The 26,075-nt window shown below is 39.7% G+C and overlaps 1 protein-coding gene across 2 annotated transcripts in view; it reads right to left on the bottom strand.

The window, feature by feature from the left end:
- The window catches only part of grid1a (glutamate receptor, ionotropic, delta 1a), a 327,001-nt gene that overhangs the window by 28,258 nt on the left and 272,668 nt on the right, over positions 1-26,075 (bottom strand). For both annotated transcript variants that reach the window (XM_037781636.1, XM_037781637.1), the window contains exons 6-10: positions 24,992-25,165; positions 18,431-18,592; positions 16,633-16,752; positions 3,169-3,270; positions 260-457 (exon numbers count right to left, since the gene is read on the bottom strand). In XM_037781636.1, coding sequence (XP_037637564.1) covers positions 260-457; positions 3,169-3,270; positions 16,633-16,752; positions 18,431-18,592; positions 24,992-25,165 — 756 coding nt within the window. The remainder of the gene's footprint in view (positions 1-259; positions 458-3,168; positions 3,271-16,632; positions 16,753-18,430; positions 18,593-24,991; positions 25,166-26,075) is intronic.

A 26,075-nucleotide genomic window follows, 5' to 3' on the forward strand; every position in this document is an offset into this window, starting at 1 on the left:
TCAAGGTCTCAAACTTCTTCCAAAAAGCAGAAATCAGACTGAGTTCAATCAATCAGTGATGTCACCCACTGGAGAAAACTGATGTGCAGATTGAGGCTATTGGCCTGTGCAATGTTTTTCTAATCTTTTCCATTTTACTGAGCCTTATAATTGGGATCCCATTTCAAAACAAGACAATGTGGCCTGACTCCCAGAAAAAAAATCATTTGGACTGAAATCTGGACATTGATTGACAGAGATAAAAAGAAAACACACCGACCTTGCCAATGAGTTCTCCTATCATGCCATTCCAGGATCCATTAGGGAGTGCTGAGCCGTACTTCCCATCTCCGACTTGGTAGATGTCATACTTGAAGCCCAGGATCTTGGCCAGGGCGTCCAGGACATCAATGGAGAAACCCTTGTATCTCTTGGGTTGGCCCAGAATATTCTCTGCCACCATCACAAACGGCTCTTCCTGTTTGAACGAATATTGTACTTTTTGGATAACGCATTACTGACAACGATAATGCTGAGGTATGTGAACGTGTGAGCATTTTGTCTCTAAGCCAGCAATTTATCCTCAAACTTTGGAAAAGTGTATGTGCACTTAATCACAGTTATGCCATTTATCAAGATGCACCGTAATATCCTCGGGGCCAGATTGGTGACCGAAGCGAGGACACATTCAGTCATCTTAAGAACTTTGAGGTGACACCTTTATGAAGAGTTTCTAAGGTGATCTAAGCTAAACTTCATCTTAATAAAATAGTTTCCTCAGCAACTGTTGACCTGTAACACATGGCGCCATGGCAACTGCTATGGTTAATCAACGTGGAAATTGCCATTTTAAATTTATTGCACCCAACCGTGGTTCTTCTTTATGGGTTGAAAGTGTCAGGGCAGAACTAAATGGGTAAAGAGAGCTGAAGACGACAGAGGGAGAGGGACAGAGACGACAGGGGGGGTGTTATAGAGGACAGGGGCAAATGTCTTGATTAAGTGACACTGCCAGGGCAGAGCTGAGCAGAGCTTATGTGAATAAATATGGTGCAGGTATATCATGTGTGAAGAAGAGGAAGAGAGGGGGAGGGAAGTGGCTTTAGCTGCTAGAATTGGTGAAATTAGTGAAAGAAAAACTGCTGCAATGTAGGATTGATTCTTACGGCCTTCAGTTGCTCTAGATTCACAGGACAATATGGAGAGGAAGACCTTGAATTCCCTCTTCTAAATGAGTATGAGATAACAGTGCTAGAAGAGATCTAGTTTTCCAAGATCCTGTGTTGTCCTTGTTGGTTTTTCATCGTCCTGTTTTAACAGGTCACTGAACCCAGTAGAACCTTGACTCAACTGAGGCTTTTCTTTAAAGCTGCAGCCGGTAACTTTGAGCAAATATGATAAAACGTTTTTATAAAACGGTCACTATATCCTGACAGTAGTGCATGAGACAAATAATCTGTGAAAAAATCATGTTCTCCTCTATGTCCTCTTGTGTTCCTAATGGCATTTGCAAGATTTCACCGTGCCCGAAGAAAAACAACCAATCACAGCTGAGCAGTCTCTAAAGCAGCTGTCAATCACTGCTCGGGAAACTCCCAAACTCCAATCAAACTCAAATAGCTGTAAATTAATTCTAAATTAGCTGTAAAATGATGAAGTTTGTGACTTTGTTGCCATGTTAAAAACAGTCGGGCCAAAACCAAGCACCGTCCAACCGGCCGGAGCAAACTTTCTCATTTTACAGCTGAACGGTACACTACAAGATGTTTCTGAAAACATTTGATGCAAGAAATAGGCATTACAGTAACAGAATCTTGATTCATATTTAATCAGCGCTGCCTAGTTGACCATTTGATCGAAGTTCGCGAGTGATTTACAGCTTCCGCCGTTGATTGAACAGCCAATAGGAACTCTCTCTCTCTCTGAAATGACCTGTGATTGGCCAAAGTCTCCCGACACGGGCTAGATTATCTGAAGCCTGAAAACAGAGCCATGAGGAGGTGCAGAAGTCTAGTTTTCTCTCAGAACACTTGAATTACAATATGCTGAAAGGTTATTATGGAATTTTTTCCCAATGATGCAAAAAGTATTCTGCCTATTGCAGGTTTAACTTTTGATCTCACTTGTGGTGACATGTAAATACAGATTTATTTATTTTTAAACGGTGGGGGAAATATCCTTTTTTAATAATATCTGTATACATCTAGACAGGGCCTTAGTGAATAATTTGATGTATAAAGAACAAAGAAATCTTGAATCTTGATTTATATTTGATCAGTGCTGCCCAGTTTGACAGTTTGATCAGAGTTTGCGAGTTTCGCAAGCAGTGATTGACGGCTACTGTAGAGACTCCTCGGCTCTGATTGGTTGTTTTCCTTCAGACACTTGTTTCACAGATGATCTGTCTCATGCACTACTGTCAGGATATAGGGCTGGTCAATATGATGATATATATAGTCAAAACGATATAAAAATGTCTATCGTATTTGTACCGCGATATAGGCTAGGCCTATATTAATTTTTTTCTCTCTATAATTTCACTTAAAACTTATGTTCAAATTGACATAATATTCAGTACTTCATCTGTCAAGTATTTAATTCACACAGGAGTATACAAAATAGGCTTTACCATGCAATTACATCACATAGGCTATTTATTGAATTACCAGAAAACATGCTATATCTTGATATATATTGTTATCAAGATATGAAATGACCGATATCGTGATAGAGGATTTTTGCTATAGTGCTCAGCCCTAGGATATAGTGATCATTTAAAAAAAATTAATTTTTTTTTATCATATTTACTTGGAGCTGCAGCTTTAAGACAGTTTAGCATTAGAGACAGGACTTAATTTATTAAGCCCTCCTGTAGTCTGCTCTGCTTGCTTGCTGCTGTATGCTTTTAATGCAACCTCATTGTTTTATTGTGAAACATCTGCGTCATTAACAGCGGCTGAACATAGAGAGGGGAAGGCTAAGTAGTATTAATCAAAATGAATGTATCAGCGGGTAAAAAAAACATTTTTCTGTTAAAAAGAGAAACGATTGCTTAATCTGTGGGTGTAAAGAACAACCTAATGACTGTGTTGATGTGTTTGCCTCTATACTGTGGTGTTTGTTTTCTTACTCAGATATTTGCCTACTCAGGTCAAGTGTTAATAGATGCAGTGTACTCCCACTACTCACCAGTAATGTTACAATCTTCAGCGTCACTCCCTGCATCCCGCTCTCTATCCGATTCTCCTTTAGGCTACCATTCATTCCACGAGTGGAGTCCCAAGAGGCCAGCTAATAGGGAGAAAGAAACATCCGATGGATGAGGAAAATAGATAAAAATGCAGCAGGTCTCTGAGAGACAAAGGTGGCAAACACCTCATAAATAAACATTGAATAGCAGCATAACAAAGTGAGTTAGCGATAAGTAAAGTTATCATTCTATCTGCTATTTTCTGTTTGTAGAGACATTCAACACTGAGAGGCCAATGTCTAGATCTATGTTCAAATCTAAGCTGGTTACCAAGACAACAAGCGTCGGCCATTAGTATGCTATTAGCACCCTCTATTCAAGCTCCACCACTGAAGGCTGCAGTGTATTGTCACAATCACGCAATCTACAGTATACTTTAACAGTAATCATACAGATGGAGGTGATAGTGATGATGATGATGATGCGAGGAAGGAGGAAGTACAATGTTAAATAATGAGGATTTTAAGTAGACGTGATGCTCAGCATGTAAAAAAATGCAGAATAAAAGCCTAAACCACAATTTTCAGACATGTAACACATCAGTTTGAGTTTGTTTCTTGTATCTAAACTAGCCCTCACCTTTAAAAACTCTCATTCCACACTGTCGGCGTTTTGAGCTATGTCTCAGGCTGTGAAGCTGATGTTTGTTAAATTCTTAATCAGTGCTGCAAGCTGGACAAGGATTCCCAAGGATCTGACAAATCATTTGGAGCAGTCAATGCGATTTGAGCTGACAGGACAAGAATGGTGGCTCCGGGCCAAACAACAGGCCGTTCTGGCCACAGCACACCTCAGTCTGCGGCACATGTGCCCCATGGGCTGGAGACTCATCGAGATACCTCTCCCACAGGAACAGACTGTACTCCACAGCAAAGAGAGAGACTTCATTAAAAAGCAGGAAGCTTTTAAAAGGTATGCAAATAGCTTTTTTTTTTTTTTTAATTACTCAATTTAAAATGTCCATGCAAATTTCTGTTTTGTTTTCAGTTTTAGCTTTTCATTTAAGATCACTTTGGTCCTCTGATTAACAGACTGTATCATAATTACATTTAGTTTGCTACCTGCCATCACTATTAAATTCAGTCCTCCTGTTGTCTGCTCTGCTCTCTGCTGAATGGTTTTAATGCAAACTCATTGTTTTATTGTGAAATATCATTAACAGTTGCTCAACATCGAGAAAGCAAAGCTAATTAGTATTTATCAAAATTAATTTATCTTCACGATGGGTGTACCAGTAGCTCATGGGGCGCCTGTGTACTAGAGTGCTTACCGCAGCGGCCCGGGTTCAAATCTGACCCATGGCCCATTGCTGCATGTTATCCCCTCTCTCCATCTCTCTCTTCCCCTTTCCTGTCTTCATCTGCACCATTAATAAAGGCAAAAAGAGCAAAAAAAAATCTTAAAAAAAAGAAAGATCTGTGGGTGTAAAGAACAACCTAATGACTGTGTTGATGTGCCTCTATATATGTTGAAGTGTCCTTGAGTGAGACAATGAACCTCAAGTTGTTCCCCGGGCGCTTTACAGCAGCCCACTGCTCCTAAGGTTGGGTTAAATGCAGAAGGAAAATTTCATGTGTATATCTGAATGTATATGATGATTGTAATTAAGTTTTTTTCTTAAGTTTAAAGGTTCTCTATTCGATATCCAGAGCGTTAAAGGTGTAATATGTAAGTGTTGTCTGTTGCCGTTTGTAAACACGCAGCATTCAAAGTTGGCCACACCTCCACAGCTCAACAAACCGAGAGGGAGAGAGAGCAGCAATGGTCGAGCGAGCTATAGAGTGACTGAAGAGATGGAGCGGCGTTAGTGAGAACAAAGCAGCGAATCAGAGAAATAAAATCGTTATTTTCTGATTGTTTCCCGGCGGTTACGTTCTAAAACACAAATAAACACACAACTAAGTCCGCAAAACTCCGAATAATCCTGCAGGAAGATGCCGATTTGCCGGATTTTGAATGAATGTAGGCTTCCTGTCTTCTGGCTGTCGCTTAGCGCTGCTCTCGTCAAACTACAGATACACACCGATCATAGCTGCACTCACAGCTCAGAGAGCCATGCGGAGGCAATAGAAATGCTCCCAACCTCGCATTAAGCACCTTTAAAGGAACAGTGTGTAGGATCTGGTGGTATCTAGCGGTGAGGTTGCAGATTACAACCAACTGAAGCCTCTCTTGTGTGCCAAGCATGTTTGAGAGCTATGGCGGTTGACGCAAAAACGCAAATGTATCTCTCTAGAGCCATTTAGACAAGAGCCCCAAGCAGGAAATGTTAAGAGAGTTTGGTTTGTCTGTTCTGGGCTACTGTAGAAACATGGCGGTGCAACATGGCAAACTCTGTGGAGAGGACCCTCTCCCTATGTAGATATAAACGGCTCATTCTAAGATAATAAAAACACGATTCTTATTATCAGGTGATTATACACTAAAGAAAACACACTTATTAATATTATATTCCATTTCTGCAAATAGATCGCCCTAATTGTTACACACTGGTCTTTTAAGTTAACTAAATATAACAGCACATATTTCAGTACAACCATTTATTAATTTATACATTATTATATACATGTTAATCACTCACTACAAGTTATTGCTGCCAAACTATCAGCTTGAACAAGATAATTTCTAACTAGGAGAAACTGCACACGTGTCTCATTTTGGCACATTTACATCCAACTGAATCTTAACAGGCAGTTTGTATGACTCACTTTCATCAGTGAGGGAAGGTTTATACAAAATGCTGAAAGGCTGTTGGCCCCCTCGAGAAGATGGATCTGGACATTCCATTCAATATTAAGTAGAGAAAGGTACCAGAGATCAAAACCGTGAACAGGTGCAGAGACATTTTTAAGCTTCAAGATTTCATCACAAGTCCTGCACTTAACTTTGAACTCTTGCTTCATGAAATGTTGAGGGTACTTTTGCTCTTTTTACTTGATTGGACATAGGCAGTTGGGTTTGAAACTGGAAATATCAGAGCCAAAACAATGAGCATATTGTCTCTTTGTTTGTTTGTTTTAAAAAAAAAACTCAATTTTGTATTCTTGTGATGTTCCATTTGGCTACCAGTGGAGATTGATGCAAAAAACAAAATGAACAAACATAAATCTCTGTCACCATTTGCAAAGGCAAACGATTATGCAATCAAAAGAAAACAACAATTACTACAGATACACAAGGCGGCAACAAAGGCTTTCAAGTGTGAAGGAAACTGAATCATGAGAGGCAATGAAAGAGGCTCGCAAAAAACTTCACTATTAGTTAAATCTTTTGTTTCACAAACCATCTGCAGAGCATGTGATGCTCCAAAGACTCTCAGTCTTAAGAGTTACGCTGCTATGTATAGCTTCACTGCAAAAACTGCTAGTGAATCATGTTTATAACCTTCCAGCTTGTGTGGGTGTATATAAACTGTTTCCCCATTCAGGATGTCACTCATGAAATGTGCCTTCTAGGGGTCTTTATCAAAGCACTGTGTGCATGTCAACGATATGGAGATCAGTTAGTCATAGAGCTGCTCATTGTAAATGTAATATAAGATTATGCAGCATGTATTTACATCACTTTGCGCACCTAAAGGCTGCCCTGCACTTTGCTCAGAAAACTGTGTTGATATGATAATGAGTGCAATTCTGTAGGCAAGTACAGCACAATCTAATTGTAATAGCTTGTGTACTTGTTCATCTGTGTATATGTGAATGTGTCCGACTGTGTCCAGCCATGTTGTGTGTGTGTCTGAGTGTGTGTGTGTGTGTGTGTGTAGGGACAAAATGTCAGTCTGCATTGCCGGCTTCACAGGGGGACTATTTTCTCCATGAGCAACTTTGTCCTCAGTGAAAAACACGGAGCAATCTCTGGTCTGTAAACTGAAGAACACTAAAGAGGAACACTTCTACTTCACAGAGCTTTGCACACCAGCACGCCACCGGGAAGGTCACAAACAATACATACAGCCGAGCCAAACCACCTGCATATGAACGAGTTAACACTTGACTGGACACACTGTGATCTTTGAGTACCAGGTTTTCAAGGACATGACACTGAAACAGGATGCATATTTCCACTGAGGACCGATGTATTATATAAAAATATGCTTAGCAATACATGACAGGAAAAACAATATTTGTTGCTTGACACCCAATCTTTAAAAAAGGGGCTTTTCTAGCTTTTTCCCTGCTTCTTTCTTTGAAGTGTCAGCTCATTGAAGATTTAAGTTTTAGATAAGATGCCTTCAAATGGGGTCGTGTTTACCGTATTCACAAGAAGAGTCCATATGAAAGCCCCCGCCTCTTGTAAGTAGAAAGTTTCTGAAAGCTCCAATGTCACGAGTTGTGACGTGTTTGTTGATGTTGTCAAAAATGGGGGAGGCCATGGAAATTCCTTTTTCGGTGCATAATAAGTTAATGTATTGTAATTTTAGTCGTACATTGTTTTTCTTCATAATTTTATAATAGGTCTGAGGAAAATGTTGATATTCCCAACGCCTCATCTTTTTCCTCTGTCATTACGCCTTTGCATTCCCTGCATTACCTTACCCCCTTACCCACTCGCTAAATTGTTAGCATCTGTGGCTTCTATACACTACAGTACCGTTAATATTGCCGTTGCTTAGCAACGGTGTTCTCACGACTTAACCACTTGAACGCCAGATATATCGTGTACAGGACAACTAAAAAACCTAAGGAATCTATTGGTACCAACCTTGTTATACTGGTTTGTCGCCAGGGAGGTTAATTAACCCTCCGAACTTGTATAAATTGTGGCGAGGAAAAACTGGCATGGCCATTTTCAAAGGGGTCCCTTGACCCTCTGACCTCAAGATATGGGTACCCACGAGTCTCCCCTTTACAGACATGCCCACTTTATGATAATCACATGCAGTTTGGGGCAAGTTATAGTCAAGTCAGCACACTGACACACTGACAGCTGTTGTTGCCTGTTGGGCTGCAGTTTGCCATGTTATGATTTCAGTATATTTTTTATGCTAAATGGAGTACCTGTGAGGGTTTCTGGACAATATTTGTCATTGTTTTGTGTTGGTAATTAATTTCCAATAATAAACATACTCATACATTTGCATAAAGCAAGCATATTTGCCCAACCCTATGTTGATTAGTGTATTAAATGCTTGTCAAATCTCCCTTTAAGGGTACATTTTGAACACATAAAAAATGTGCCATTAATTTTGCAATTAAACATGGGCAATCATGCGATTAATCTCGCAATTAAATATTTTAATCTATTGACAGCCTTGTATTTTATAGTTGTGAACGTACACATTCCACATGTGTCCCAGTTTGCTTCATGTTGCAGTGTATGTGAATGATAGAAGCCGACAGCACGTAAACATGGCGCCAAGCTGCTGCCTAAAGCAATTCGATTGAAACGGTCTATACTGTATGCTTTGTTTTTATCCTACAGTACAATGGAGAATATTGAACCATGGGATAAAAGTCACAAAAATAACAAGGCTGCTATTTAGCTAATGGTTAAGATGCTCAATAACCTAAAATAATCATCTGTAATGGGGCTGAGCAAATGCCAATGACCATTCTAAAATGACAAAGGGATGGAAGTCAAATAGCCCTGGATTCTTAACGCTATACAACTGTCTCAATTACAGTATCTCCTAAAAATCCTATAGAAAGCAGTCTGTTCTCTTTCATGGAACCATTTAAACTGCATCATTATGATCACGGAACCACAGTTTGAGGAAGTTGCTGCTTTTCTGCTTCTTCTTTTCCCCTTTGCTTGTTCAGTTCACCAGGTGCTTACATATTGACGAGCCCATCATGCCACTGAGCTTCTTATTGACCCGCAGTCCTTTGTTTGACCCACCAACTGGATTGACGAGACTGTGCGTGCTTGCATGTGCAAGGTTGTGTTATGTCACATTGTAATTGCCTGCCTTACTTACTGCTTATTTAAATGCGTCAAGACAAAGAGATATCTCATCTGGCCAAATATATTAGAGATGAGTTGGGCTGACATGGTGCCAGTCTATCGCTCTATCAGTCTAATGAGCCCCGTGGTTCTGTAGGATGTGCTACTTTGAACTAGGGAACTTGATGAGTCACTTATCGAGGTGTTGTGCTTTGCAGCATAATTTTCCGTCCAGCTCAAAGATGCCGGGTGACTTTACCTCACCCCCAAGACTTCATAAATTTCCTTTTTGGTTTTCGCTCAGGTTTATTCGGTTCTTCGTCAGTTGAATCAATTTGCACATTCATTTGTGATGTTGACGGGTTAGTCTAACTTTTCAAAGACAACTGTCAAACAACTTCAGTTGCTTCACCATTGTTTCTAAAACAGATGCCTGTCCACCCGTGAGTAAACACACAAACGCACGAGCAGCGTTTTCACATGCAGCGTTGTCTGGTTCTGTTCCTGACTGTAACAACACCATTTAAATGTCACTAATGCAACACATGTTTAAAAAAATATTTATTTTGGCGTACACATCTTGGATGTCGATTTCTCAAAATAGTTGCCAATGGCAACCTGGCAACTGCTACTGTCAAGCCCTGCACTATGTCAGAAAAAGAGAGTAAAAGAATAAAAACCAAACACATTTAGAAAAGACGAGACAGGAAGGAAAAGAAACAAAGAGAGGAGATGAGATGAGATGACGTGAGATCATTCCTCTATTTAAATGAAATCACTGAGGGAAAACACAATAAGAAATCTGAACCATGGAAATTAAAACTCTCCATTATCAAATTTTTTCCCGTTTTCCTTCATTCCCGCATTTATTCACTGAAGTTCCCCAGATTTGAATACAATATGTTATCTTGGAGAAAAGACTATCTGTATCAGTAGTTAGATTAGTGCAGTATACAGCAGAGTTATCCTCTACCATCATTGTTCCAGCATTTATTATCATGTTGCTTAAAAAAGACTGCATGCAAGACACGAAAGAAGACAGAAAGAGAGCCAAAGCTTAAACAAAAGTGTTGCAATCTAAATGTGAACATATGACAATGAAAGGGACAAAAACTTGTTATCATAAAACTTGAATTACCGCCTCACGTTGTATGCCTCCGCCACCCAAGTTGCGGTTTACATCCATATCTCTCCAAAATGTCATCACTTCATCATTTTATACTGTTCGACATTTGTGTAAAATTGTCATAATTATCATTTTCTTGAGTTAGGGCCAAAAATGTGTTTTGTGAGGTCACAGTGACCTTGACCTTTGACCATCAAAATCTAATCAAATTTTAAAAAATTCCCTCCAGGTGTTCCTGAGATATTGCATTCACGAGAATGGGACGGACGGACGGACGGACGGACAACCTGAAAACATGCCGCCTCCGGCCACGGCTGTCGCAGAGGCATAAAAAGTGAGTTAATGATTCTGCTTTCAACTCATCTTATCCATCCATGAACTGAAAAGGATTTTTTTTTTACATCACCTCATGAAGTGAGGGCAACAAAGAGCAGGTACTGTAGGTGATGTTGTGCATTTCAAGTGAACTGGTTGATGATAAGGTTGGGAATATTTGTTACATCCACTTTTACTAAATTATTTACTACTTACTATTATTTAAGAGGATTTACTTTTGCCAGTGTAGCAGTCGGAACAACCTACAAAAAGTAGGTCCTGCCACTTTAATGCTTTCCTTTTAATGCAGACTGTGAGAAATGGCAATTCACACACAATTACGGTTCAATATATTACGGTATTATTGCCATGTTGGAAATGTGGCTGTCATTTAATTATCCGTGGCTAAGCAACTTGATCAGTCTAACACTGTTTTCAACGCTGCTTAATTGGATATGGATATATGCCATTATTACATAAAGTTGCAAACTTGTACAATAGAGTGATGTTTTATACTAGCTGCTGTCTCAGTGATGTTCTTTATCTTCCTGCAGGTGAAAGTCCCAGCAGTTAGGGGAGATTTCAACAACTGTTGGAGCCAGAAAGTAAGTTTCTAAAAGCTAGAAATCTCAGTGCCTGGCAAATGGATCACTGGGTCAACAGCTCTACCAACCCCATGCAGATCTATTGTTGGCAAGAGAAAAGCATCCTTAGAGACTATTTAATGCCATTTCAGCTTCATGAACCAGTGAGAAACAGGCTTTAGCAATAGCACGAATACATCAGCTTTGAACATCTGCAGTTTGGTTGACGCAGCATGCAAGGGGGCACATGGAGCTCACATGACTATCACTGGTTGAAGGGGTGATGATGGCCAACAGGAAACATCTGTCCTATCATCCAACCTGCATGGTCGATTGCAACCAAGTGGTCAGAATACCTGGCTAATGCCGGGTACACGCTACACAAGCCCAATATCCAATCCGGTATCGGTGCATCTCTACTTAATAACAACATAAGACTACTGTTTAAAAAACAAAGAATACATGTATTAATCAGAGCACTCACATAAGAACGTAGCACTAGCAGAGCGCAACATATTTTTTTGTACTTATAAATGATTCTGACAGATGATAGAAATAGCTGTTTGCGGCTTGCAGCCCTCTCTTTTTCTCTCTGTCTCTCACTTCCTCTATTTGTAAGGCTAATGGCACAGTCACATGTCTCAGGGAGCCAGGCTATATATTATTTCCAGCACAGGTTCAGCTATTTAGAAATGACATCATGTGGCATGTTAGAGGCACTATAAATCCTATTTTACACGTTATGAAAAATGCATTTTCATGCACTTTGCAACCGGAAAATTGAATGAGGGGAATTTGGAGCTGCCCCTTTCAGAGACTCTGCACATCAAGCAGGCACACAGCATTAGGCTGATAGTTTTTTTTGCAATAGAGTAGTACAAATGTCACTGAAAATGTGATTTTGAATAATACAATAATGCCAGCGCTGCTGCCGTGGACACATTTGCGAGATAACTGCCGCATGATGCGTGCAAGATGCTTGGCTAGGAACAATTCCATTCAAATGAATTGACTTTTCTCTATGACGAGCTTTGTGTAAGCTGGAAGTCATTAGCAATATCTGCTTAGAGACGAGCTGACACATCAATAAGAGCAAACTGGGAAACCAAAACAACAACAACAGCATCGATCACTCCGCCGCAGCACAGGATGGTGGAGAAAACTCACGGTAGCCATCCAGGAAATAGTATTTCAGTCTTCATTACAGTGTCTAACCAGAAAGACGCCTCATCTAAGAGCCATCAGGCTGGGGAGAAAATGGACTGAATGCAGATAAACGATGATGGAGAGGCTGGAGACCGGGGCTGAAAAATGGGGAGAAAGGGTTAGGGGGGAAGAGAAGAAGGGAAAGAGGAGAGGATGGGAGATGAGATGAGAGGAAAAGATAAAAGAGGGACAAAATGAGGATGGCTCTTTGGGGCGGGGGTTTGAGCACCACATGCAATCACTGTTACACTCCACTCAAAATGAATACATAGGCCTGACAGCACGACATTATAGTGCATTTCCGAGAAAACCATATAATGGTGTAGTGGCCTTTCTTGATGGACATCACTTTTGCACCACACGAGGCAAGAAACATGCTGGATGTATATAAAAATTTCCTATTATAGAGAAGCAGAGAGGAGAGTACAATTGTGTCTGCTTTCCTACAGAAAATGGTTCTGTCAAGTAGTGGGCAGACACACAGATATATATATACATGAACAACAGCACTGAATGCATTTGTCATCCCATTATCTGGCCTTGCTGTCCCCTTCTGCATCTAATGATTTTGAGATACAAGCACCCACATGTTGATGAGATCTCATGTCTGAGATCCAAAACAGTGAGTTAATGTGCTTCGGGGCTCCATTGTTTGTGTGTCTCTCGCTGTGCGACTCTGCTGGCAGACATTAAAAGTGTATGTATGTTCTTGTGTGTGTGTAAACACATGGCACCGCATGCAGCGCGTCTCGTCCTGGCTAATGCTAATGGCCACATTATGATGAATTGGCTTCATGATTTCAGTTAGGCTGAGTGGTGATTAAATCTTCATTACCGCTTCTGGTCAGTCCTGCTCTACATAGATTGCCAAGAAACTCAATCCCTCTTCATTCTGCAAGGAGTCCCTGACTGAATCAGGACATCCACTACGACAAACAAATTACAGCTAAGAGAAGAGGGCGCTGATGGCGCTCTCAATCTCTCACTTCAGCACTGCAACGCTCAAAGAATGGACTCTCGGTAAAGACTTCATGGTCAGCTCATACAGCCAGCTCATTATTTTTTTAAATGTCAATGTACAACACGTTACCACAAGATCAAACATACTCTGACAAGTCAAAGGTGAAGTGGAAGTAGTATGTTTTGATTTTGTTTGTGAGTAAAGTTGAGAAGCACACATTTCATTTATTCTAACAGCCGGGACACGCTGCCCTCATGAGCAGTGCGTGACAGCTACCGCGCTGAACTGCTGCGTGTCTCACACGTGGGTTTTCCACACTGGCAGCGTCTCTGCTGCAGCACTGCTGCCAGCCCTTTCTTTCCAAATAGAGTTTGCCTTTCATAATGGACATTTTATTTAATGATAATTGTCATTTATATTTGTTTTAGACAAAAAAAAGGTTAAGAAGCATGTGCTCATTTGTAAATAATAGTTATAATCCACAATTAAAACCCGGTACTTTGTTCATTCATGGAGCCCTGAAAGTCACTGCATTTTCTACAACACTGTCCTGTTAATATTTCAGAATAAAAGCCTCCTGTTGACAAATTAAGGAATTCTGTCCACAGAATAAACGCTTGAGGGCTTTTTGTTTTGAAACAGAAGCAGGAAACGTTGATTTAAAAAATAAACCTTTACTTGTTTTCATGTCTGTGACATATTCTACAGATATCTAGACATTGAAAGTGTGGTAATGTTGTTGGTATAATGTCAATACAGTCAAAAGAACATTTTCACTGTCTGTTGTTGTTGTGAACTGCGAGCAGCTCGCGGTAAAAATAGGAGAGACCTTGAATCTCAAGAAGAGATGCAGCTGACACATTGGTCAATAAGTTAAAAGAACATCAGGTGAACGGCAGTATTGTTCCTCTCCCTCTCTCCCTCTCCCTCTCTCCCTCTCCCTCTCTCCCTCTCTCCCTCTCTCCCTCTCTCTCCCTCTATCTCTCTCTCTCTCGTGGAGGTAGAGAAACACAGAACTGCATGATCAACAGAAAAAGTTTTATAAAGATATAAGTTAAAAAAAAAAAGCATGGGAAGAAGTTGCCTCAGCTGTTGGTTCTGATGATAAATTTCTCTTTTTTGACCGAACATAATTAACTCTGAGCGAGGAGAAATCTGTTTGTATTAATATTTATAAATTACCACACTGTCTTAAATAAATAGAAATCACATTTATAATGAAATGAAATGGCCATTATGAAATGCAAACTCTATGTAGAAAGAAAGTGCTGGCAGCAGCAGCGCCGCAGCAGAAACGCTGTGGACACCACACGCGTGAGAGGTAGCAGTCACACGCTGCTGACATGCCCAGTCTGGCCTGGGCGTCAGTCTCAGCTCATCCAACCCAGGATGTGTGGTGTGGTGAAATGGAAGGTGATAGTCTGATGTGGTTAGTTCAGAAGCTCCAGTAGAGGGCACCCTGATACCTGACACCTCACTGTCAAATATGAAGCCCTGCCCTGAGACAGTGCTCCTCAGGGATCAGAGTACAGCTGATTCTAGTCCTACCAGCAAGTTAATTGCATTCACCTGACATCCCAGAAAGGAAAAAAAACAAACAGCAGGATCCTGAGGATTAAGATTGAGAACCAGCGGTCCATGAAAAAATAACAGAAGCACAATCAATAGACGGTCGGAAGCCTTTCTATAGAGCTTTTCATCGCCAGGGCAACAGCTTTGGTCCAAGGTAACTTCCTGTAAGCTACTGCATTAGCAGCATTGGAACATTGTGTCTCCAATGGAGCCTTAGGGTTTCTAGAAGCGGTATTTAATTCCGATCCTCGAGGGCAGGTGTCCTGCAGGTCCTTTTACCTCCCTAGTGGTAAATCAGCCACCCCTGGCAGGTGCTGGATAATAACCTATTAGAGAGGAACTAAAACCTGCAGGACACCGGTTCTTAAGGACTCAAATTGAGTACCTCCACTTAAGAAGTTTGCAGGGGGGATTTGAGAAAATGAGAAATTGTTTAATACTTACTCTGATTTCTCTCCTCAAACAGCAAGTGGTCACATTGACACAATGTCTGAGAACAGCTATTTTCATCAGTGGTTTCACAGTACCTGCTGTTTCCTCAACACCTACAGAACGGACAGTTATGCAAGTCCGTGCAAAATCGCGTCTACGAATGAAAAGCTTCTAATCGAATGGTCTGTGGACTAATGCACCAAGTGTATACACTAACTGTGACATGGCACAGTTGTGAAATGAGAAAGGTGGGGCACCCTGCTGCGAAATACATTACGCTAACAAATAGCACAGCTACTCTGTTATTTCTGACAGTGAAAGGAGAAAAAATGGAACACTGTTACTGAATCTCTGAGCTACTGGAGAACAAGGGAAAAAAGAAAGTATTGGCAATATTGGCAAATTTCACAGGTATCAATTAATTTTAAATGCATGAACTTAAACTGTCCTTATTGTCTGGAACACTTTGATTTACTTATACGTCAAATTATTCACTAAGGCCGTGTCTACACCTATACAGTAGAGGACTTTATCGTGTGATTTCCACACAGATAAAAAGTAACTGGAGTTTTAAAAAACTCCACCTTAGAAGGCGTTTTCAAAAATATTTGTTTTTGTTACTCAAAACTCTGTTTGTGTGTAGATGAAAAGCCAAAGTGTAGAGAAAAATATCCGTTTTTAAAAATATCTGTACACGTGTAGACAGGGCCTAAGACGCTCGGATCAGATCCTCTTCGATCTGAAGAAGTTGGTAAAAAAAGCTTTTATGTTTCAGGCTCCTTTTGATTGGAATAAGTTACCTTTAAATATTTATTCTCTTCTCTGTCATCTTTTCACGTATTTAAAAATGTTCATCTTAAAACAGACTGCCAATGCTTTCAATAATGCCATCACTGTTCACCTCTCTATTTAGATATTGATCATTGTTCGTTTGATTGTGTCTAGTCTAAGGTTGTACTCTTTTTCTTTTCTATCTTATTATTATTCTTTTTTTTATTATTAATATTTCTATTTTCCCTTGGTTATTTAGTTTGTTAAATGTTTGGTTATATGTTGTTTGTTTTGCCACTGTTGTGTCTTGTACTGTTCTGTTTTCCATTTGTTTTGTGAGTGTTTGTTTGGGACCCCAATGAAAATGATTCATCAATGGTTCATCCTCGTATAATAAATTAAATTTAATTGATCTACCTGCTACACCATAAGATTTTATGAAAAACATCAAGATAAAGATACGTAGTAAGTGTCTCATGAGGTGTCCTTAACAGACAAGTAGACAACATATATGTGTATATATATATATATATAGCAAATATTCTGGACTGACCCGTTTCACATCCTTCCCAAACGTCTCACTGTAGCTGGTTCCAAGAACCTCAAATTGCACATGGGAATTAGAGCCTTCAGCGCGGAAGTCCATCATTCCCGTCAGGCCACTGATCCGTCCCTGTAGTAACAACAAGCAGAAAATAGTTACTGTGTGAGATATCACAACACAGGAGCAGCAGCAGTAATGGTGGGGTTTAATTGTGTTTGTGTTTCGGTTCCGTAGCTGTAGGCAAAGAAAAATAGCCTGCAAGCATTAATTAGTACTCCTTAGTACATTGTATTTATCATCCCATGCTAGTTTAAATGTTTGCACTGAATGGATTAACACAGTGACACTTCAATGTATATACTGTAATCATCAAGGGGAAGTTTTCACTGTTGTTCACCATCAATTATACCATAGGATTTACGCAAATGGCGAGGTTAAAATCACCTTTCATGACAAATTCTGTTACAATTTTTAAACAATTATGAAATGTGACGGGAATCAAATCAATTTAATTTAGTTTATGTTCGGTTTGAATGACATCAGCAACACAACAATATGACAAGAGCACCACTTCTTTGTTGCTCTTAATGCCCAGCTTGGTCATCTTACTGTATATCACACTTGAGATTAAAGCAGCGGGACTCTCTGCAACAATGCAAAGCTCCATTATCAGATTGAACTGGATGAAAGTAAGCCACTTTCTAGAATGTAGCCTTGTTTCAATGAGAAAACTAAGAGGGTTATACACAAGCAGGTCCAGAATCTGCACCGAGGCCAAACCTGGAGATCCCATTTAGTTCAATTGACTTTCCAAAAGAGTGTTTGGGCCCTATCTTACACCACAATTGTCATTTTCACACCCAGCGTCCCTGTTGTCTAAGTATGTACTTGCGTCCATCTATGCGCACATGGGCGTGTTGGTCTTAAAAGGAGGTGTGGTCAGGCGCTTTGTTGGCGCGTTGTTATCTTGAGGGAGCAGAAAATGATTGCTCCATTGACCAACAAAAACCTGGTCTAAAGTCTGGCGCAGCATTTTCCTGCTATTTAAAGGGCGCATTATTCAGATAGTAAGATGCATCAACATAGGCAGGTTCACAACACGCGTACATTCTGCTTACACGCACAGGGAAGGCGTGATCAGAGAGATCACGATGCACACACACTTCTGTGGCATCTCCTCTCATCACCCCGCTGTGTGTGCGAGTGTAGGCTACTTCAAAGTTTACTTCTAAAGGGTTTACTTCTAGGTTAAATAGGTTATCGGGGTATTTTCTCATATGCAGTCAAATGGAGTTGTTGATGGGACAGCAGATTGGGAGACGGTGGAGGCAGAGGGTCCACCAGCCAAGCACTACATACATCTGCTCGTGCACTTTCACTTCACACATGAGCAGATCCGTTTCCTCAGCAGAAAACAGCTCGCTTCTCCAATTTGCCGAATCCGCCTTTAAAATAGCAATGTGCCCGGTACAGGCACACCTGGCTTTTGATTCCTGTTACGCCCAAAACACACCTATGATTAATTAAGAGACTAAATACAACCTCTTTGCCCCTTGTGCCTTACTCTGCATCCAGATTATGAGACGCTTAACTAGGAAAGTGGAGTTGGACATGCCCTAAATGTACATCAGACCATGCGCTATAGACATTTATACATGTTCTCATAAATCCTTGGATGTGCAGTTTTTGCACATAATTAATTGAATCATCTATGATAGAATCATTCATAATTTCTTACAAAATAGCAAATACAAAGCAGCAGCTTTGTTAAGCAAGAAAACAAAAAGGTAACTCCCAACTCAAATACCTTTTGGATGGTGTCCAACATAGACCATCCTCCATTCCATGGCTTAGTGGACTTCCTCATGCAGTTGAGGCTGGCCATACTGTGCCACTTCCTGTCCTCCAGTTTTCTGTAGAAGGCGTTGGCTAGCATCAGAACGCTGTCGTACAGGTAGAGATTGGACACCTGTTGGAGAAAAAAAAAAAGAAGCAATTTCAATAAATACATTCTCGGATTTTGTTGTCATTGTTTGTGCTGTGCAACAGAGAACAGAACGCAAACTCTGGAAACAACAAAGAAAACATATATTACTTTTTTGGGCTCCAACAAATATCACACAGCCCCTTGGTGAACCCTTATGAGTGAAGCAGTGACACAAAAGACACTTGTCTTTCAGTCCTGTGAGGTTTTGATGGTGAAATAAAAAATTCTCAGAGGGGAATAAAAGCTTGTCTCTCGCTCGGAGAGAGAATGGAAAGCAACTGACGAGCAGTTTTTTTTTTAGTTTGTCTGTCAATGTTATGGCTGTCATTTGGTGTCGAGATAAAGACCTAGTTTCTTTCTTCATTACAACAACGTTGAAGGATGAACAATCATGGGATTGTACTCCCTCCAGCAGGTGAAATGACATGCACGATATAACAAGAGGCAAAGGGATTATCTGAAATCAAGAGAGAGTGGCCAAACTAAAATTATTTCTGGTTCAATCATCCTCCGTCGAATGAATTTCAGAGCTGCCATCAGTCCAACTGTCTCCCTCCGACTGCAGTTCACCCTGTCAGGATGCATGTCTACCCCTCCTGTCTTGGTGTGACAGTGGATTTGATAGGTCCTCTGGGTCAAGTCAAGTCAAATTCTCCCACAGCAGAAGATCCACCGAAGCAATACTTGCTGCCACTCCAGGCATTCAGTTCATGACACCTCCAAGCCTCTCAGTGGTAAGACATCACACAAGCCGCAAGGTCACTCAGTCAGAAGTCCAGATGCAATGCAACGTAGTAGCTCTGGATATCTGAGGCTACACCACTGCTGAGTGCTTATGAGAAGGGATTAGTACGAAAAAAGCACTGCCATCTCCTCTGCGTAACTATTCTGATGAATGCTTAAACTGCCATTTGCCGATATTTAACCCTCTTTCATGTAAAATATTGAGAGCTGTGGATGCACACATCACATGGTTTTTGCCATCTGTCTGGGAAAAGGAAAATTAACGTTTCAATAGAGCTACAGGGAACACAGCTATTGCGCTCCAGATGGGTCGAGCAAAAGAAAAGTCCAAGAGGTTTAAGGAGGAGCTCTTAACTCACTATAGAAAGTAATAAGTGGCAGGGTGAGTAAGGTTACTACGAAGACCCAGGGTAATAACATTGTGTTAGATAGATAAAGCTCTGATGGTGCTGAAGGGCATATCTCCCTTTATTGACTCTCGTCGTCATGCATAATTTACCGTATGTTGGGTTCCTGGTTGACAAATCCTTAATACAAATCATAGATAGCATAATCTCTTATAGAGCATAGAAAACTTTCCACAATGGGAGCCTTTGTTAAGCTTGTGATATCTCAGTAGTTTATCAATAAATAATTAGGGCCGTCAAAGTTAACGCGATAATAACGTGTTAATGCAAATTAGTTTTAACGCCATTAATCTCTTGCTATTTTTAGGTTGTGGCGGGTTTTAACGATAGTCAAGATACTGGTATCATATGAAACCAGGAAACCTAATGAATCCATTGGTACCGACCATGTCATACTAGTTTGTCGGGAAGGAGGCTAAATGACGGTACAAACTTGTGCTAAATTTTGGCGAGGAAAAACTGTCCATTTTCAAAAGGGGTCCTTTGACCTCTGGCCTCGAGATATGTGAATGAAAATGGGTTCTATGGGTACCCACAAGTCTCCCCTTTACAGATATGCCCACTTTATGATAATCACATGCCGTTTGGGGCAAGTCATAGTCAAGTCAGCACACTGACACACTGACAGCTGTTGTTGCCTGTTGGGCTCGATTTTGCCATGTTATGATTTGAGCATATTTCTTATGCTAAATGCAGTACCTCTGAGGGTTTCTGGACAATATTTGTCATTGTTTTGTGTTGGTAATTGATTTGCAAAACTAAATATATACATACATTTGCATAAAGCAGCATATTTGCCCACTCCCATGTTGAAAGAGTATTAAATACTTGACAAATCTCCCTTTAAGGACAGCCCTAATTTAAAGATGTGATCATGGGCACTGGAAACTGATCATGACCATTTTATAGATTAAACGTTTAATTTATTAATTATATTCCCACCACTGCCAGTCATACCCGATCTAAAAAATGATTAACAGAATAATAAATGATGAAAATAGCAGCCCTGAAAATTGATTTCCAATAATAAATATATACATACATTTTCATGAAAAACATATTTACCCAATCCCATTTTGATAAGAGTATTAAATACTTGACAAATCTTCCTTTGGTAAATTTTGAAAAGATAAAAAATGTGTGATTAATTTGTGATTCATCACAACAATTATGCCATTACATATTTTAATCGATTGACAGCCCTACATATAATATGTTGTTTTTAGGCTCTCTACAATTTGAATATGTTCAGTTTTAAGTAGATTTGCTCGTTAATGAAAAACAAGCTTTTCTTTACTTTAAAACTATATTTTACTCTGTTCTGCCACTTATTCCCCAGTCGCATTGAGCTCAAGTCATTTATATTCATGGACATTCATGTCCCTCATAATTGCCTTATCTAGGGAGTCTAATCTATATTCAGTTGCATACATAATCAGTTAATATTAGTATTCATGTGGCACTTGGCAGATGCTTGTCTATACTGTCCTACACCATGGCTGCATGCTGTACGGTCACTACTGAAACTGTGAAAAATGTGTGATCAGGCAGATAATCATGCCCATAACTCCTTACAGTACAAGAGGGACACTTGTTATCACCTGGGTTGTCAGAATCACACAACAAGCACAATGTGGTCTTTTTCTTCGTAAAGAAAAAAGACCACATTGTGCTTGTTGTATGATTGTGACACTCCAGGTGATAACAAGTGTCCCTCTTGTTTGCTGCAGACAGTGGATGAAACATGCTGGTTGTTACACAACGTTGCTGTCCTATAAATACTCACAACAAAAGGGGTAAAAATAACAAGAAAAACACAACCTTGCCACTAGTCGAATGTTCAATACAGCCTCATCCATCATACTGCTTCCGTGTTGTGCATTCACCATCCTCAAAGCTCAGAATCTCCACTGAAAGTAGCTTCTGCTGGTGAATCTGTGACTGTTTGGGGCATACCGAGTATTTGCATGAACAGTGGAGAATTTAGAGTGGTTTGAGAATCTCCTTCGTTAGTTTTACTTTTTCTTGAAATCGTCACCATTGGAATTCATTGTTACCGACTGAATTCAAACTGACCACAGACACTATCTATGGAGGATGGAACCTGACAAAAAATAAAAATAAATGAATAAAAAAAATGACTCAATAAATGAATAAATGTATTAAAAATAATATTAAAATTAATTTAGCCATTAAAGAACTGATAAAATATTTTTATTTTTTTTATTTCTATCACTTAATTAATAGCTACATTTATTTTAAATATTATTTTTGCTGCATTTAATGATTTTTTTTATTGTGTCATTTATTTATTTATTCATTTATTTTAGATTTTGGCAGGTTCCGTCCTCCATAACTACCGAACTACAGTGGGTGACCTTTTGAAACTCAAAATCTGTGATTTCGGTATCACTGCAAATTGTGAAATAATTTGAATTCTAAATCAAATCGGTCACAGCTGAAACAAAATGTGTCTGCATGTTTTGCCCTGTCTGCACTGGGAACATGTCGTAATTTGTCACAAATCTTGATGGCCCATAAAAAAGGCAAGAAGACCACAGCTGCTTCCAAACAAGATGAACAAGATTCCAGTCATCTACCTGCTTGTCCAAGAAAGTTTATGGCATCCAGCTGCTTCTTAGCTCCTTTGCTGCTCCGTTTACTTTTATATATGTCACTGATTTTTTAAGGGCAACAATGTCAAGAAACTAAATTGAACTTTAAATGATCTCCTCCTTTAGCCACATTCACTCCTCTCTCTGTTCTCTTCCTTGCTGCTTTAGGTATTTGATTTTCCCTCCCCCCGCTTAGAGGTGTGTCTCATTTATCTCCCCACCTTCTTTTCCTGTCAGGCTGGAAAAGGGCTACTCTGTACTTTTTCTCTATTTTCCCCCTTTCTGCTACAGCTAAGGCTATTTAAAGTTAAAGTATTTCCTCTCTCGTACAACTGCCGATCCTCCGGCTCTGCGACTACTTCACTCAGAGAAGCAGTCAATCCGAGCTGTCAATCATGACGTCTCACCTCCTTTTTTTAGCATCAAATAACTAATTAAAACCAAACTTATCAGAAAAATTAACGCTTGAACATACATCAGTGTGATAAGAACTACCTAAAATCCATCTTTAAGAATTTTTTTTTTGACGTGTACTTTGACTTTTTAGTTTGGCCCACGTCCCATCCGCTAACATGGAGGAGGCGGGATTTATGACCTATACTGCAGCCAGCCACCAGGGGGCGATCCAGATGTTTTGGCTTCACTTGTAGGGGAGCTGTAATGTCGTCTATCTTTGTGTACAGTCTATGGTAAGTAATCATTAGATAATGATGAAGTAATAAGGGAATACTTTGTATATACTCAGTAATCTGGTTCACTTTACTTGATGGGGAAACAAAAACAGTAACTAATGTTTATGTAATTCAAATTAATGAGCCGGTACTAGTTTTGTGCCGCTAGTGGTCAGTGTAATCAAGTCACACATTTTTATGAACTAATCATTAATTAATGATTCATTAAGATAGGATCTTCCAGTCTGTTCTCTAGTAACTCATCATTATCTACTATATAATCCTCCATTTGGAATTATAAGGGAAGTACTTATTAATGATTCATCAACTATCAAGTTTGACACATTTGACTCACTAATTATAAACTTATCATTAGCTATTCAATAAAATTTGATAAGGACTTATGACAAGAGTCATAAGTCCTTACCAGGTGTGTTTCGGGAAGGGAATCTTTTTCTTTGTTGCAGATTATATTTGTAGAGGTTGGAAAGAAAAAGTAATTTGTTTGTTTGTGTCTACTTGTCATTTAGCAGGATGTCTCAAAAATCTGTTAACAGTTTTCAGTGTAATTTGGTAGAAGGTTAGAAGGCCGGCGACCAAAGAATAAGTAATTTGTTTTTGTTGTCAAACAAAAAGGCATTTTTCTACATTTCAGCAGTTTTTTTTCTTCAAAAATTAGTCACTCTATCGCCTCCAACTAGTTCAGTATACAGCAGCTGAGCTTCTCGCTGCTTTTAACAGACGACATCACTTCACCCCAATCCTGGCTTCTCTCTATTGGCTCCCTGTTTGTTTCAGAATTGATATTAAGTAGGGCTGTCAAAGTTAACGCGATAATAATGCATTTATGCAAATTTGTTTTAATGACACTAATTTCTTTAACGCAATCGATTTTTCAGAGGTTGTAGCAGGCTCAGTTTAAAAGCTAGAGTGAAGATACTGGCATCATATGAAACTAAAAAACCTAAGGAATCCATTGTCATACACGCTCGTTGCAAAATAGGTTAACTAACGCTCCAAACGGCGCTACATTTTGGCGAGGAAAAACTGGCATGGCCATTTTCAAAGGGGTCCTTTGACCTCTGAGCTCAAGATATGTGAATGAAAATGGTTTCTGTGGGTACCCACGAGTCTCCCCTTTACAGACATGCCCACTTTATGATAATCACATGCAGTTTGGGGCAAATCATAGTCAAGTCAGCACACTGACACACTGATAGCAGTTGTTATCTGTTGGGCTGCAGTTTGCCATGTTATGATGATTATGATTTGCATATTTTTTATGCTACCTCACCAGTACCAGTGTGTCATTGTTTTGTGTTGTTAATTGATTTCCAGTAATAAATATATACATACATTTTCATAAGGAGAGCATATTTGCTCACTCCAATGTTGATAAGAATATTAAATACTTGACAAATCTCCCTTTAAGGTACATTTTGACAGCCCTTATTATCATATTTTACTGATCACTTTTAAAGCATGTCTAGGTCAGGCCCCAAGCTACATAGCAGAAATGTTGAACCCATATGAGCCAGCTCGCAGCCTTAGATCCTCAGGTGGGGCCCTTCTGGCTGTTCCAAAGTCAAGGCTTTAATCTAAAGGTGACCGTGATTTTGCCATCAGGGCCCTTTGGAACGACCTGCCTGAGGAGATACAGTAAAGCTTGCAGAATCAGTAATGATTTTGGTTGGCTTTCTGTTGTTATAATGCTTTGTATCCCTTTTGCTTTGCTTGTCTGTAACAGCACTGTGTTACTTGAATGAAAAATACCTCATGTATCCAGCCATTACCTATCACCATCTTTATTTGAATGTCCAGTCTATAAAATAATTCTTACGATTCTCTTTTGATGAAATAAAATAAGGGGATTGTGGCCGATCTTATCAATCTAACTAACAATATTTCAGGGGCTTCAACAGTAAATCTTTAAGCATTTTTTACCTCCAGGGACTGCAGGTAGCCTTCCTGCGGGTCACAGAGCAGCGAGGAGATGCGATGATTGTTCCTCATACAGCGAACGTTGGTGTCTCTCCACAACGGGAAGATCTGACGAATGATGGTCATCCTCCCCAGAGAGCTGTGAACCAGCTCCATGATGTCGGCATCACTCACCTCCTGAATATGAACACAACAAGATGGATTTTAGTTCAATACATCTTTGTCTTTAATCTCCGTGTAACGTATGGTGGCGCTTGTTATCTTAATGGGATTTTTTGCACAGTGGGGAATCGTGACACAAACCGTGAATTTGCAGTTTTTGAAAAACAGTTCGAGTGTATATTTGGATAAGAAACAAAACCCCAGAGGTGTTTGCGTTGGCTGTGCCTGCTTCTTAAGCAATTAAAATATCAGATGACACATTGGGGGGCTACAGAGCAATTAGATACAAGACAAAGTGAGGTAAAGTGAGAATAATGGAAACAATGGTTAGAGGCTAGGGCTTGAAATATCAACTTTTGTGCTCTACTTGATTTTGAGAATTTTCTTTCTTTCTTGCTGTTTGTGAGACATAAATCCAGTGTATACTGTAAAAAACAGTCATTGCCAAAGACTGGGTCCCGACATACAGGTCAGTTGCAGGAGATTTTATTAAGGTAACCGAATAAATTCACAGAATTTCTTCCATAGTTTTTAACATTTATATCTGCAATACACCTTTGAGCTACATGAGGAAGCCTGAATGCTCGTATTGTTCTGCTAATTGTATGAAAAGATCCTGCAATCTCTGCCTAAATGCATTTATTTGGTCTCATTAAAGTATTTAACATGTGGATGTTTTCAATAATGCGCATAAAACAAATTTGTGATCCACGAGGTTGAGCGGTTTGGCATTTTTAAAAAATGGGTCCCCAGGAAAAAGTTTTGAAACACTGGTATAAACGATAAACAACCAAAGCTTAATTCACATAGCATTTCCTTCCCAACATTGGTTTATTTAATAACTTCAATCAACTGAGTCCGTGTTTTAGACCAAAAGACACAGACAAAATCCTTTCAATGTATTTTCGTATGTCAAATTTTATGA

This window comes from Sebastes umbrosus, chromosome 10, assembly GCF_015220745.1.
Source record: "Sebastes umbrosus isolate fSebUmb1 chromosome 10, fSebUmb1.pri, whole genome shotgun sequence".
NCBI classification, from domain to species: Eukaryota; Metazoa; Chordata; class Actinopteri; order Perciformes; family Sebastidae; genus Sebastes; species Sebastes umbrosus.